The 15,540-nt window shown below is 40.9% G+C and overlaps 1 protein-coding gene across 1 annotated transcript in view; it reads right to left on the bottom strand.

Annotated features, from left to right (window-relative positions):
* LOC144772946 (adhesion G-protein coupled receptor G2-like) overlaps positions 1–15,540 on the bottom strand; it is a 1,412,864-nt gene that overhangs the window by 1,051,822 nt on the left and 345,502 nt on the right. The window contains exon 3 of the mRNA XM_078657647.1: positions 2,564–2,682. Coding sequence (XP_078513773.1) covers positions 2,564–2,681 — 118 coding nt within the window. The 5' untranslated portion in view covers position 2,682. The remainder of the gene's footprint in view (positions 1–2,563; positions 2,683–15,540) is intronic.

Here is a 15,540-nt window from a genome sequence, read left to right as displayed (position 1 = left end):
TCACATGTCGTGCTCCCAACATATTGCAGTTTACATGGGCATTCGATTATATAGATCACAAATTTGCTCTTACATGTGAATATGGGCATGTGTATGCATCACATGCCACCTTAAAAAATGCCAATTTGTGCATTTCTGGAAGAATTCGCAAGTTACCATCAACTAAAAGTTGGTGCTAATTTGCGAATTCTTAAACAAAATTTGCAAGCAAAAATTGCTACATACATAGCATTTAAGGAATCGCAAATTTGCGATTCCCTAAATGCTATGGAAAAATAAGGAATCGCACAAGTTTGCAATTCCTTATTTTGGGAATGTTTCATACATTCCAAAACGTGCAAAACGGCCGTTTGCGAGTCGCAAAGGCCGAAATTCTGCGAATTTCAGCCTTTGCGATTCAAAAACGGCTTGATACATATGGCCCTAAGTCCTTACTTTGTCAAGAGTCAATACACTTCTTTTTGACCTACTGCCCATCCCACCAGGTAAGCACCTGGTCTTGTTACAGGACATGCCTGGTGTTAAATGCAGTCTTGTTTAATGTTGGCACACGATGTTGGGTATTATACTTACTTAAGGGGTATCGGCCATCAACCATGACTCTCCAGCCATCTCTGTCCAGGCCTTTTCTTTTAATCTGAATGCAGGTATAACCCATCTCCTTGCAGTCAAACTTGAGGCCTTGGCAATGGTAATTCTTGGCTTTTCTCTTTTCCTTTTCCCCCCCGAGGGTTTCTGTTCAGATCTTGCCTGGTGGTCTCCGGTGCAGACTTGGGGAGGGTGTGACCTATACAGCCCGAGCGTCTTTTCAGGATTTCTTCCTGAGTAGGTAAGTCATTGTTGCCGATGGTGTCTGGCAAATGGATTAGGGGGATTTTCCTCAGACAGGTGTTGCTGAAGGTCTAGACTTTGTTGATAGTGGTCACTGTTATACTCCACGTTTCTGCTCCATACAGAAGGACTCATTTTACGTTGGTGTTAAAAAAACCTGATCTTGGTCTGCAGCGTTAGGTCCTTGGAGCTCCAGATCCTCTTTGGCTGAATGAAGGCAACCTTTGGTTTGCTGATTCTTGCCTCGACTTCGGCGTCTGCACCACCCCTCCTGTCTACGACGCTGTCCAGGTATGTGAAGGCCTCAGCTTCTTTCAGTGCATCGCCTCTAAGGCTGACTGCAGTTGTGCTGCCATGTTAGCCATAAAAATCTTTTTTCTCCCATGTGGATGTTGTGGCCAAGTTGTGCTGATGTGGCTGCCACATTTATGGTCTTCTCTTGCATCTGCAGATGGATATGGGAGAGTAGGGCCAGGTTGTCTGCAACGTACAGGTCGCTGAGCTGCATCCAAAGTGTTCATCAGATCCCATTTCTTCTCCTTGCTTTAGATGTCTTCAAGATCCAGTTTATGGCCAACAGGAAGAGAAAAGGCAGGAACAAACAACCCTGGCGGACTCAGGTCCTCACTTGGAAGGCTTCCTGAGTTGTCCTCCTTGGACTATCTTGCATGTCATTCCATCGTAAGTGTTCCTGATGACTCTGCCGAGTTTATCTGGCACACCATAGAGGTGGAGGAGTTTTTAAAGGGTCTCTCTGTCCATGCTGTCAAATGTCATAGTCTATGAAGTTAACATAGAGAGGGGAGTTCCATTCCATTGACTGCTCTGTGCAGAATCTATCTTTGTGGAAGCTGTCAGGCTTGTCTTGCAACAGGGCACCAACTTATTCCTTCACTCTGTTTAGGGTGACTGTTGAACACTTTGCATGGGGTTATCCCTCTGTAGTTTGCACAGTAACTCAGGTCACTTTTCTTTAGGATTATTATGAAATATCCCTCCTTCTAGTCTATTGGCACCCTTTACTTTTCCTAGTTCCTTCCAAATATGGGCTAGAGCAGCAGCAAAATCAACTCAAATGGCTGTGCGCTCTAGCGCAACGCATGGTGGCATTCGTGATGATTTTCAGGGAAAATGCCGGCACTAATGGCACTAAATTGTAGTGCTAGTGGTGCAAGCTGCATATTTTCTGCCTTTTGTTGGAATACCACAGAATTTGTTTGTAACTCCGCAGATTGAAACTCTGGGAGTTCCTCCCACCCCTATGAAAACATACACTTGCATATTTTACAGGTATTCGCATTGTGATTCATGTTATTCTCTTACCACAGGTGTGTGCCTCATCAAACAGCATTATACTTTATGGTGTTGGAGCTCGCTGCATAGCATGCTCCAGCAAGCCTTCAAACACAATGTAGCCTCCCTTGGACTATTTACTCCACTCCCTATGCAACAGGCTGCCACAAATAGTGAGACCATGGGGTACATTGGAAGATGTTGGAAGTGAAAACCCTATCCAGAGATTGGACCTATACATCATGATTGACCTATCTTCATTTCAAAAATGTCACTCTCTGCAGTAAATTTTGGGGATCGTCTCAAGTATCTCCAAATATCATCAGCTGTCAATTGTGCCCTCCTCATACTGATCATCAGTGAAAGGACTTTCACATTTAAATCATTCTGATACAGGTCTAGATGAATCTGCACAGTTTAGAAGAAGCAGGTGCCTTACCTTGCTGTGGTACAACCAGGATAAAGAAAAGCAAAGTAAACATAGGTGAAATCCTGAACCTCCTGAAACATCGCCTGGGTATGCCATCACAGAAGCGAGTCCCACCACTGTTAGTCATCCTGCAACAAAAGAAAGAAATGGTACAGAATGAGTATCAAAAATAAGGTGATTTGACAAACAGTGACTGTATAACCTCACACTGGTGAATATGTAACAGCATCACATTGTGCCACTCATTTAGGTTTCATTGCCATCCCAGGACCATAATGCTTGTTTAATTCTCCTCCCCCTCTGAGCACAGTTTTTCTGTATTGTTTAAATCTGCTGTTCTCTATCTTCACCAGGGCTCACTGAAGGGTTGTGGCTAAAGGCACCAATTTAAAGTGTCAAACCATTTGATCTGTGCCCAAGATCAAATATGTATTAGTAAACTTAAATAGATACTGCAAGTGGGGTTTTTAAGTTATCAGAAGGAATGAGCGCACTGCCTCATTCCTTCACTCCCCACTTGCAGTATCTACTTTTGTGGACTCAGATAGGGCGCCTCCACGTCTAATATCTTCAAACCTAATAAGGTATATCTATGGATAGAGCCAAGGCAGCTGCAGAACTATTTGATAATCTAGCTAAGGGCATGCCTACTTATAAAGCATCAGCGAGCTCAGGACAACCACGTACAGAAGGTCTTAAAGATAAATTTAACAGACTAGAGAAACTAAAAAAACAGGAGAACTCCCGTTGGTGGGATGGAACCACCTTAAAAGAATATATGAGACTCAAACAGATACCCAGGGGATTACGCTCCCAATTCTTCCCTACCTATGACGACTTGGATACCGACCTTATGACCAAATGGGAGGACTCCCTTAATAATAACTCTATCGTACTTATGGACATCCTGATAGAAAGTGCAGATCGAAAGACAACCAAGTTACAGGCAGAAATTTCAATTCTTGAACAAGAGATTAAAGACCTCAACCTCCCTGAGGCCACTGTCAAGAATTACACCCTACTGGATGAGATCCTCTTGAAACATCAGACAGAAATTAAGAATAGGAAGGCCCGTCAATTAAAAAGGGACGAGGCTGATTATAGGGATGGCAGGGTATTTACCTACGCACGTAAATACGATTCTATGATCCCTAACTACAAACAAGGAAAACAAGCAGGTTTATCCACTAGTAACAGCTCAGCAGCATCTAGCACCACTTCTCTTAGTACAGCAGGACTTACAGTGTCGGAAACTGAGACTACTGATAACATTGGCACCACTGGTTCAGCTTTTTTAGTGGAAATGCAGCGTATCAGGAAAGGCAACAGGGCATTGCCACCAAGAAACTTAGCAGATCCAAAACCCACAGGGGTAGGCGGGGCAAACAACGACGAGTACCGAAAGAAGTTGAGGTCAGGAACCACGAGAAACTAGGAGATACTTGCCATGATGTACAGGTTATCAATGTGTCCTCTTTCCCACTAACCACAGACATGACTTCTCTACTCAGCAAGGGTCTTAGTTTTAATCCTTATTGTATTGGGGATATTTGCCAGACTAAAATTGATGTCTTCAAGTTTATTTGCAATTTAAAACTTAAGAAACACTTTGCTGGAGTTAAGGATGTTACTAAACAGTCTAAGAATATTCCTACTGTTTTTGATGCTGATCAATTGACAATAAAAGATGTGCAAACAACACACTTGCTTCTTTCCTTGACTGAACGTGAAGAGAGTCCTAATGACATGGAGAGACTTCTGGAAGAACTTGATGTAGAGACAGATTACGGCTTAGCCAGTGGCTTAAAGTCCAAATCAAAATGGACCCCAACGCTACCTGGGGGCAACTCTATTGATAACTTCCACAGACATATTCTGTAAGATCTCAATAGGTTGAACACAAATAAATTGGATTCCACCTTTAAATACAAAGATAATCTCACTAAAGGTGAACGCCATGCACTTTCTACATTGAGCAATAACTCTGACATTATTATCAGGGAAGCTGACAAAGGGGGCAATATTGTAGTTATGAACCTTCTTGACTACAATCAGGAGATTTTGCACCAATTGAGCGATGAGAGTTGTTACTCTCTGGTTACACACAATCCAATGGGTCGTTTGACATTGTTAATCAATGACAAACTCCTCCATTGGAACCAATCCGGTCTCTTGAACAATGAAGAGTACCTCTACCTGAAAGTTTCCAAACCATCTTTTCCTTGGTTATATACACTACCGAAGATACACAAAGATCTCCCATTCCCCCCGGGCAGACCTATAGTCTCGGGGATTGACGGACCTACAGAAAGGTTAGCGGAATATGTCGACCTTTTTTTAGGACCTCTTGTTAGGAACCTACCCTCCTATATACAAGACTCGAAGCACATTCTAAACATATTGACCGACATGGAATGGCAACCTGGCACTACTTTGGTAACTTTACATGTGGTGTCTCTATACACCAGCATCAATCCCAAACTGGGCATGGAAGCCATGAATAAGATCTTATCTAATAGACCAGCATCGCTATGGGCACATACCAACATGCTTTTATCCATGATGGACATTATCCTTAACAACAACTTCTTTATGTTTGACCGCAAGTGGTATCAACAGAGAAGGGGAGTGGCCATGGGTTCGAAGTTTTCCCCTTCCTTTGCCAACCTCTTTATGGGGGTATTGAAAACAGAATTAATTTGGGGCACTGGAGGTTCGGGATTTGTCGACTCCATCATTTTTTGGGGTCGTTACATAGACGACTGCGTCATGTTGTGGTCTGGTTCTGAAGAAACTGTAACAGATTTCTTCACATACCTTAACACCAATTCATGGGAGATTAAGTTCACTATGAAACACAGTAAAAAGAACATAGAATTTCTAGATCTAGAATTCTTTGTTATCAACAACACTTTACAAAGCCGTTTGTACAGAAAACCCACCTCTTGTAATGCAATTCTACAAGCGTCCAGCTCTCACCCTTCGCACCAAATACAATCCCTTCCCTATGGTGAATTTTTACGTGCTAGACGTAACTGCAGTGATCCAATTGAATTTGAGAATTGCGTTACGGATATGAGTAATAGATTCTTAAGGAGAGGTTACTCTGAAACTACTGTTAACAAAGCTAAAAAAAGAATCAAGGGCATCCAAAGACTTGACAGTCTTAAAAAGCGTACAGAACCTAGATCCACCACTAACTGCATTAGACTAATAACCGAATTTAATGCAATACACCATACCGTACAAAAAAGTTTCAACAAACACTGGAATCTTTTGAAAACAGACCCTGTAGTAAGGGAATTCATTCCTGACAAACTATCGATCACATACAGAAGGGGACTGACTCTGAAAAATAGACTTAGTCCTACTGTACCACATCATATTCCCATTAATAACTGGATGACCCAACTGAGCACTGGTTTCTTTAAATGTGGTTTCTGTTCCATGTGCAGATGGGGTAAGCATGGTACTAAAACATTTGTAGGGTTTGATGGCGCCACCTACAAAATCAAGCATAACATCTCCTGTTCAACCAGATTTGTGGTCTACATAATTGAATGCCAATGTGGCAAATATTATGTGGGTAGCACCATCAGGGCTCTCAAAGAAAGGATGGCAGAACACATGAGGGCCTTACAGAAAAAGGACCTTAAATACCCAGTGGCTTTACATGTTGCTGATTGTCAACCTACAGAGGTAGATGCCAAAGTACGCTTTTTTGGTATTGATTTCATTCCTCCCAGTGTTAGGGGTGGAAACCGCGAACTCACTCTTAGACGCAGGGAAGCAATGAGGATCATGCGCCTTCACTGTATAGAACATGGGCTCAATTATGACCCAGAGCTTCAATTCTTCCTGGGTGACTAATTAGGCTCAATTATGTATCTATCTCTACCTGCATTTTGTTGTACTCAATACATGCATTTTGTAATTTGTGTATTCATTTACAGTATTACTTATTAATTGCACTAGAATTCGAAATGTGTTACATTCAAAGTGTTTTGAGTAATTACATTGTCTCAGGGAACACCCTTTAATGTTGGATTGCCTTATGTAATTAATTTTATGTGAAATGTTTAACACTTAAAGTGTTTTTAGTAATTATAGTGTCTCAGGGAACATCCTATAACGTTGGATTACCTTACATAATTAATTTCATGTACAACAGAAGTTTTTGCTAGGGTCACGTTGAGTAGGGTGTGGTTTAAATCTCCCCCTTTTTTTCTACATTTTGTTCTATCCCTTTTTTTCTACTCTTCTGTCTGTCCTTTATGACACATCGAATCGCCGTTTTGAATGTAGCACTACAACTCAGTGTTTAATACACTGATGAATTCCCATTTAACTAACCTGGCTTACAGCATTCACGGTTCTAACGTTTTGTAATTTTAATAGAAAACAACCTCTTTTATGTATCTCTTTGTCAATGCCTTCGGTTGTTTTAACTAGAATACCCCCTTTTCTATGTCTCTCACCTTGCACTTTTTGCTCTAGGGCGGACTTTACTGTGATAGTTTCCGCTCTAGTTGTCCTACTGCTTGAACTATTTAATCGCTTCCGTTTCCGGTCTCCTGACCGTACCAGGAGGACGGCGACCGGGAACCAAAGGAGGAGGGATTACACTGAGACGGTGAGCCTTTCTAATATACACGAGCATTTACTGGACTAATCTCATTACCCGAGAGTATATCCCAATATTCTCTTTTCTTAAGGCTGGGCTTAATTTGTGTTTCTGTAGATTTCCGGCAATTGGTTACAAACACCCGAACCGGTATCCTACCTACACGTCCCCTCCCGGTCTAGGGCTTGATGTATACAAACATTGAGGTACCTTTTATTCAAGTGCACTTTTACATATTTGTGCCTTTTAAATTGCACACGTGATCTTTTCTACTGTACAATCTATGAACATATCAAGGATATTTACTCGTGTTCTACGTTTCCCTTTTCCCAGCACCGGCAGCATCACTAGTCCCGATTTGGACTTTGTGAAGAGAACACTTTTAGTAAAGAACTCTCCTACGATTGAGTCTGTTTAATAAAAAAATATTTTTCTCCCGGACTACTCACAAACGAAGGTGAGTAGTTTCTCTAGAGCACTTCTCTATTGGTCAGTAACTAGCACGAGACTATACATCTTTATACGTTGGCTCCCATTAGCAACACTGTTCTTTATAATTTACCATAGGAGTGTACCACCACACCTGGACCCCCTTTTAAGAACTGAAATTGTTGTTCTTAGGAACGTATTTTCACCATTTCTGGATAGCCAACATCTAACCATTATTGTCAATTAAGGTGGGAGATCTTATCTAGAATTTAATGTATGTCTAAAAACTTTATTAGACTTCCTAAAATGATGTGTTTGGTTTGAATCGTGACAACCATCTCTGGATGACACTTTGATGCATTCCTTCCCTGTCTCCCTCAAATTTCATACGTTGTGAATTTTTTACACGTTGCTTTCCCCTTTTTGTTTTCTTCTCTTTTGTAGTAGTCATTTTGGTACCTTTACAACTTATATCAACCAAGAGTGACGTTTCTTTAGGTCGTTTCGTTAGGTATGCGTTCTTATGTACACTCAGATTTTTTCTCTTTAGTGTTTTTTCATTATGGGGTTCTCATGCATGCATGCTTATACACAACGCCGACGGATAGCTACAAGCTGCTTGCTGTGTGTGAACACCTCTTCTTCGGTGGTATCTCCTTTTCTTCGCTCTTGCTGTTCTTTCTCTGTTACTCTCTCACACCACGTGTGTTTGGGTCAATGATTTGATTGTATATGGAGTAGCTCTGTTTTTACTGTATCAAGTGCGATTTTGTTTCATTTATGGGCATTTCATTCTGGCACTTTATTCACTTATTCTGGTGCTCTTTTGGATATCTTAATTACACTTTTCCTACTAATTTCCACTTTCTATACAAATTATCACTTCAATATCTTTATTGCATATTTTATGTCAAAGAGTCAGAGATTATGTATATGTGTACATATGCCCTTATTTACTGTAAAAACGCTGTACCCATACCATTGTTTTTCTTTCCCAGCCCTGAGGAGTCGCAGTAATCTGTTTCCATGCGACGAAACACGTGTCGGCTGGCTTTTTGGAACCATTAAAACTACACTTGATTTCTTCATTCACAGTCCTGAACACAGTTGCCTTATTTTGCTCTGATTTACTGTTTGTTGTTGCTACTTGCCCATTAAGGGTCATAATATATTTGTATGTGCGAGGGCTCTGTAGCATTTAGTAAACTTAAATGATTCTACTTTTTTGTGTATTGAGATTGTTCATCATCAATTAAAAAAAACAATTAATACAAATATTGGTTTTTGAAACATAGTAAATGACGTAGTTGTAATTTACAATACAGATTTGGCTATTCTAACTATTTGCTGCCATATGCCATTAAACAATAGCACGAAGCCTTCGGGCATTTGTTTGTGCTTTAAAAATTGCCAAAATCAAATCAAATCATGAATTCTCCACTGAGTTTACATACGCTGAAAAATACAATGTCCACATTTTTATTCCTGGCATAAACGTAGATGTAGCTGTCTGCCAGAGCAGATGTACTGAAAAGGTAAACTTATGAACTTATGTAGAGAACGGATTTTGATCAGCCTGCTTGAGACATTGTTTCTTGGAAGAGTGATTCGCATTTTCTGTAAGCCCACAGGAATGCCATTCACTGTTTGAAGTGTTAGTTGTTAATCATCATGACTGATACATTATTTCCTTTTTACTGTATTTTTCTGCATATGGTTAAGGTGATCATCAGTGGACAAAAAAGCCCATCTCCAGACAACATCATGGCCCCTGCACACCACCCTTCAGGCTGGTGTGCACGGGACCATCAGTTGGTGAGGCTGGTGACCTGCTACAGTCAAAGTGCCTTCACGTGCAAGCAGCAATATCTGTGGCACCATCCAGAGCTGTGTGCCACCCTTCCTGTATGTGCATCATCAAGCGCATTACAGCCTGCCCAGAAACTCTGGTATGCGCTTGCTTCCCTGCCGGACCATGGTCCCAGGAGTAACCCTTTCTCCTCGTGCTTGCCCAAGCCACACAAACAGGACCTCAACCCAGATTCAGATCCCATAAATCCACGTGCAAGAAACCCAGACCTGGAACCAAAGCATTGTCCCTGCATACAGAGGATGCAATCTTGTTGCTTTACCCAGTATCACCTGCCCTGTATTTCTTTATCCTGCAAACAAAGCATTACGACCCAAGATGAAGGTGTGTTTCTTCATCTGCCTCCCTCTCCAAGTTAGCAGTGAAGCAGCTGCTGCCCTCGAGAGGCACAGGCCCCTTCCAGGGCTGGCCCACTCAGAGCCACACCGTACCCATTGCTGTGCTAGTTTGGGGTCTGTGAGAGTACCTTCAATAAAGCTTGATAATTACCAAGGACGCCATGTGCTTCAAAGTACTTTATTGTGATAATGAACAAGAAAGATGGAGTTGGAGAAAATGTGGGCATGTTGGAATACCTACAGGAAAAATGTATGTACCAATGAACACCATTGATGAGGTACGGGTTTTGACTGAAGACATGGCGCCCGTGGAACATGCATGGGGTGAGCAAAGTCGAGGGGGCGGAGCAGAGGCATTAGATGGCAATGCAGTTTTAAACAGTGTTATTTATGCAGATTGTAACTGTGTTTAATGTTTTAATAAAAAGATTTTTTTTATGACATGCGGACTTATCGTGAGATGGGAGTACAAGCAGTAATACTATGTATGAATCAGGATTAACTGGCACTCAAGTTGTGCCAGCAATTTAATATAAACTTGAAACAAGCAGATAGCATGGAAATGGATATGTATGCGTGGAAGCAAAGAACTGTAGAACTCTGGAGTAGGTTGAAAGGTTAGGTGAGAGTTGTCAAAAAAATGTAAACCTCCCAAAACTGTTTTTACGTCCGATTTTTTAAAAATATGTTGTAAGGTCGCGTACACAAGCATGGGAGCTTCTTGCTGATATGGAAAATTTAGATACTGCAATAGCTATTGGAAAATATATGCAGGGTGTAAATAGGTCCCCTGCTGGATTATAAGTTTAAGTGAAGCTATGAGTATTGTGATTTTAAATGAAATGATACTGTTTTTAAATTTTGCTAGATAAACTGTTATGAATGAAGTTTTAAGAAGTAGATATTAATACATGGGAACCATGATTTTTAATGCTTAGGAAAATGTACTTTCTAATGTTTTAGACTTTTTCTAATTATTGTTGTAGGGTTCTGTGGTATAAAGACCTAAGGTCTAAATAAACTTTATTTTTTAAATGAGTTGCACTGTCAAGCCAAACCTAAAAATCTATGCCCTCCTCCCATCTGTGCTGCAGCCAGAGAAAAACACCATAAATTATCAAGTTATATAAGACAATTTAATAGCATTATAGTTGTATGTGTGTGTCAGTGAAAGTTCAAGTTCAGGCGGCTGGATAAATAAACAAAACGACCACAAATGTGTGGAGTGCAAGCACTTTTTTGTGGAAGCACACAACTACTGCCCAATCAAAACATGTACTCCTGGCTCTCAACATGTGGCGTAGTCAAAGCCCCTCTCCTGGTGATGCTCACATAATTGTCTGGTGAGAATTGTGTTGTAAAGCCAGACCATAACAAGCATTGGCACTGCCAATAGGCCTGACTTTCAAGGGATGTTGGGTGGTAATGTAAAGCATTAAAACTAAATAGCATAGGAATGAATAACTATTTGTGCGAAAGCAAAGAACTGTAGAATAACATTGGTGTCGGTTAAAAGGTCAGGTGACAGTTGCAGTGTTGAAGCCAAAGCTAAACATCCACGTAGGTTAATGACTGCCATCTTCCCATCTGTCCTGCTGTCAAAGAAAAACTCCATAAAATATTTAGTTATCTAAGCCACTTTTAGTAGCATTACAATGTGTGTGCCCCTGAAAATTCAAGCTTATGCAGTTGGATAAATAATCTAAACGATCACAGATGAGTGGGAAGCAAGAACTTGTTTGTAAAACCACACAACTTCTGCCCAATCAAAACAGGTACTCCAGGCCCCAACATGTGGGGGAACCAAATCCCATCTCTACTGCTGCTCACATAATTGGCGACAGCTGTGCTGTTAAGTGAAACCTTAAAAAGGAGTTTGTCTATGCTTTTGAAACAGCGCTTTAGTGCTGCTTTCTTAGAAAGAGATGCTGACCACTGCACAGCTGGGCTTAATCACTCCAGTAGTCAAGTATAGCTCCACTGGAGGTTATTCAAGCCCAGCTCAATGTAAAACAAGCATTGGCAAAGCCATAGCGATATGGTGCTCGCTGCCATCCTTTTGTCATTGAACAACATCTGAAAGGGGTGATGTTTCACCCCGAAACCACTGGCACAGCCAAAACTGCTTCTGCATTATCTTTTGCATATTATTTTCCTTTTTCCTTTTGTATCTTTGTATCCAGAATTCATCCATTCATTAATGAAATCAAGATGTTAATACTTCATGGTGCAGCCTAGCCAATTGCTGGATTATGTGATGCGATATAATTGTAGGCAACACCCTAGGCAGTCAAACGGCTCAATTCATCTAACGGCTCATCACAACAACAGTATTGTAGGAACTCAGTGCAATTACAAACTAGCTGTAGAAAACATACTTACATTTTATTTAAATTATTGTTAAAAGGATAAGTGACACATTATATGTACAATATAACATGGTGTCAACATAACGCAGAAATTAAATTACAAAGGTCACACAAGCTGGTGGTTGATACCAAACACATGAAACACTACAGACATAAATACGCATATACATAATGAAAAGGTGGCTATAAGATGGATCTTCTCAATGTGCGTTTCGACGCTGAAAGCACCTTCATCAGGAGAGACACAATTTTGTCTTTCTGTATATAAGAAGTTGGCTGAATGCAATCTGGGAGCTGATGTAAAAAACATACACCAGAACAACATTTTAAATATGCACGTATGGATCTGACTTTGTTGATAAATATTCACGATCCCCAATGCGCTTATTCTTGATAATGCGCGACTCGGACTGTCCGCTCCATCCGGGTCAGGATGTTATAAAACCAAAATGAAAAGGCCACTTGTTCCGTCTAGGTGTTTAAGTATTTAAAAGCCTAGCATTGTGCTCAATATTATAGAGCTGAATGCGGTATGTCGTTCTAGCACACAGGACTCCTATCGATCCACCATATACGATCATCGGGTTATGGGATGCGAACAGCCCGAACCAACGAGTGAGAGAATAACTATGGCGGATAGGAAGGTGCATAGTACATTCAGTGCCAGGCTCCACCTCACTTTCAATTGATTATCAACAGTCAGTTTGGGCCTTCCAAAGGTTCTCATGATTTCAAAATGATTTATGCTCAAGCTTCTCTTCATCGGCAATCCATATCTATTTACTATTCAATCGCCTTTTTTTTGTTTCTGTCTATATGTTTGCTACTGATGTCTGAACACCGGTAATTTTCAGACACCTAAAAAAAAACGTTATATTCTTGTATTGTCTTAGGATCACATGATTATGCTCATATTTGTTGCAGCGAATACCAGTTTCAGGACAACTCGCTTCATAAGCCAAATGAAATTTGCATCTACACAATTTTCAAACTTACATGTTCTGCATCTCACTTTGCACACTGTGGGCTATACTTAGGTCATATGAAGTTACAAACAGACATTTCCACTGGACCTAATACAATTTGTTGCATTGAAAATCCTCTGTAGAGGCTTCTACAGGGTGCATTTTTCTTGTGAACCATGTGCAGGGCCGGCTTTAGCGTTGGTGGCATCCTGTGCAACAATCATTTTTGGCACCCCCACACAGCAAGACAGCCTCCATGGATTCTCTTGCTACCAGGCAAAAGTGCCCCTCATCTCTCTGATCATAAGTTATTTCTAAACAAAGTGCCCCACCCCTATACCCCCCCCCCGAGGCCAGCACCCCTTCCACAAGTTAGCGCCCAGTGTGGCCACACCTGTCACACTGCCCTAAAGTCGTTCCTGGTGGTGTGGATCTCAACCAGGCAAAGTCTCTGTGCACAACATGGGGTATAGGAAAGTGCCCACTATGAATGTGACCCTCTGCTAGGTTGAGCATGCTCTGGTTGCAACATTTTCTTACCATCTACATGTTGAACCACCCTCCTGTGGTGCTAGTACATTGTTATGCACTGCTCACAAAGAGTTTTTAGTGTGAACAATTAGATTCTAAACCCAGTAACTCACTGCTATGACATGGCAACGGTGGGTATCAGAACTTGGTAACCACGGTTGATGCAGCTGAAAGGAATTCCAGGCTGCCCAGGCTGGACTCTCTCAGAACCTGTCAGAGCAGCAGTGCAAAGCAGAGAGCACAGCTTCTGAAGGAGAGAGAACGGCAGACAGAGAGTAATGGGAGTAAGTAGTAGGAGTTTAGAGTTGTTGTGGTCTTGTTTTTACATTTGGGACAGGGAAGAGAGACCGGGGTATCAATGGCTCTTACAAAATTACACAAGAGATTCTTAAATTTCACAGCCAATAGCTCATCCAACCTTATTATAATTATTTATACTATACTGTCATTCCTAGTGTGCTATCTAGGCACATTCTATGTTCTGGGATGTGAACATACAGCCACCTTTCCAGCTATTCATTAACCAACAAATAGTCCCAAATATTCAATACGTTTTAATTCCCCTAAGACTTGCTGTTGAAACTCACGTTGGCTACTTTGGAGCATTCACCCAGAAGATGGTCTATCAGTGAAGGGTACAGCATGCTGCAGGATGGGTAACAGTCAATTATGTTTTTCCCTGAGAGGGTGTGTGTGGCATCAACTAGACAACAAGAGTGGAGCTTAAGTTGTCTATGTTGTACTGATACATTTATTTTAGCATTACCTGGTACACATTTCAACAAGGAAGCGGACTTCAGTAGCCAGCTTTGAAGACAACAGGAAGTCAGCCAATGCTAGGCGAGTAACTAGTTCAAATCCAGCGGGTTCCAAGATAATGACAATTCTAGTCAAAGAGACCTCATTCAATCTGGCATTCTGGCAACTTCAAGTTAGAGCCCAGACTTATTCCAATGACATTGACCAAGATGAGTGGTAAAAAAGCTCTTCAAGGCATTAAGAGTTCTGAAGAGTGAAATACTTTGTGGCAGATGTATTATTTTTTAGCATAACACAACATAGCAACAAAGCTGGTGCACTGCACAAAGGGAAAAGACGAGTACTGTACCCTACTGCAACAGAGTGGTGTGCTTGCTGTCTAGCATATAATTTGTACTGGAAGCATACCCTTCCATTACAAATTCCTTTTTATATATATATATATATATATTTTTTTTTTTATTCTCACCAGAGAAGATATTTTTTCAAAAGAAAGATATAATACATGATTTCACAGTATGAGGATTAACAGTACAGATATATAAGAAACAATTTCATAATAAGAGAATTAACAAAAACAAAAAAGCAGGTATACACATAATTTACTACATATGGTATACGGTGTTCAGATAGGACCCGAAAAGATAGACATTGCTTAAATTGGTCATATCAAAATACAAAAAAATTATCATCTAAAAAAAAAAGAAGATTTCCTTCGGATGTATAGCTCAGAAGCAGACAACTAAATACAAAATTCATCCAGAGCACTTATTTTGCTCCTTATTATACATTTTACAATTATTGCGCCCCCCAGCCTCCCCATTCCACTTTGCAATGCAGGCCCATATTTTTATCCGACTTCTAGCTTTCCTGCCTCTACATGCATATAGGGCTGCCTCCTGTTTCCAGACTCCCAAAAGTCTGGCTAACCACATCTAAAAGGTGGGTGGTTCCTTATCCTTCCATCTTGCTGCCAGCATTATTCGATATATAGCTGTGCCTCGAAACAAGCAATATTCTTGTTCCTTGTTACAACTGAGAGAGCTGTCATACCCCAAGACTGCCAGTGTAGCAGTTAACTCAAGATTACTACCAAATAAG

The sequence above is a fragment of the Lissotriton helveticus genome, chromosome 8, assembly GCF_964261635.1.
Source record: "Lissotriton helveticus chromosome 8, aLisHel1.1, whole genome shotgun sequence".
Lineage (NCBI taxonomy): Eukaryota > Metazoa > Chordata > Amphibia > Caudata > Salamandridae > Lissotriton > Lissotriton helveticus.
This window is presented reverse-complemented; position numbering and strand designations above follow the sequence as displayed.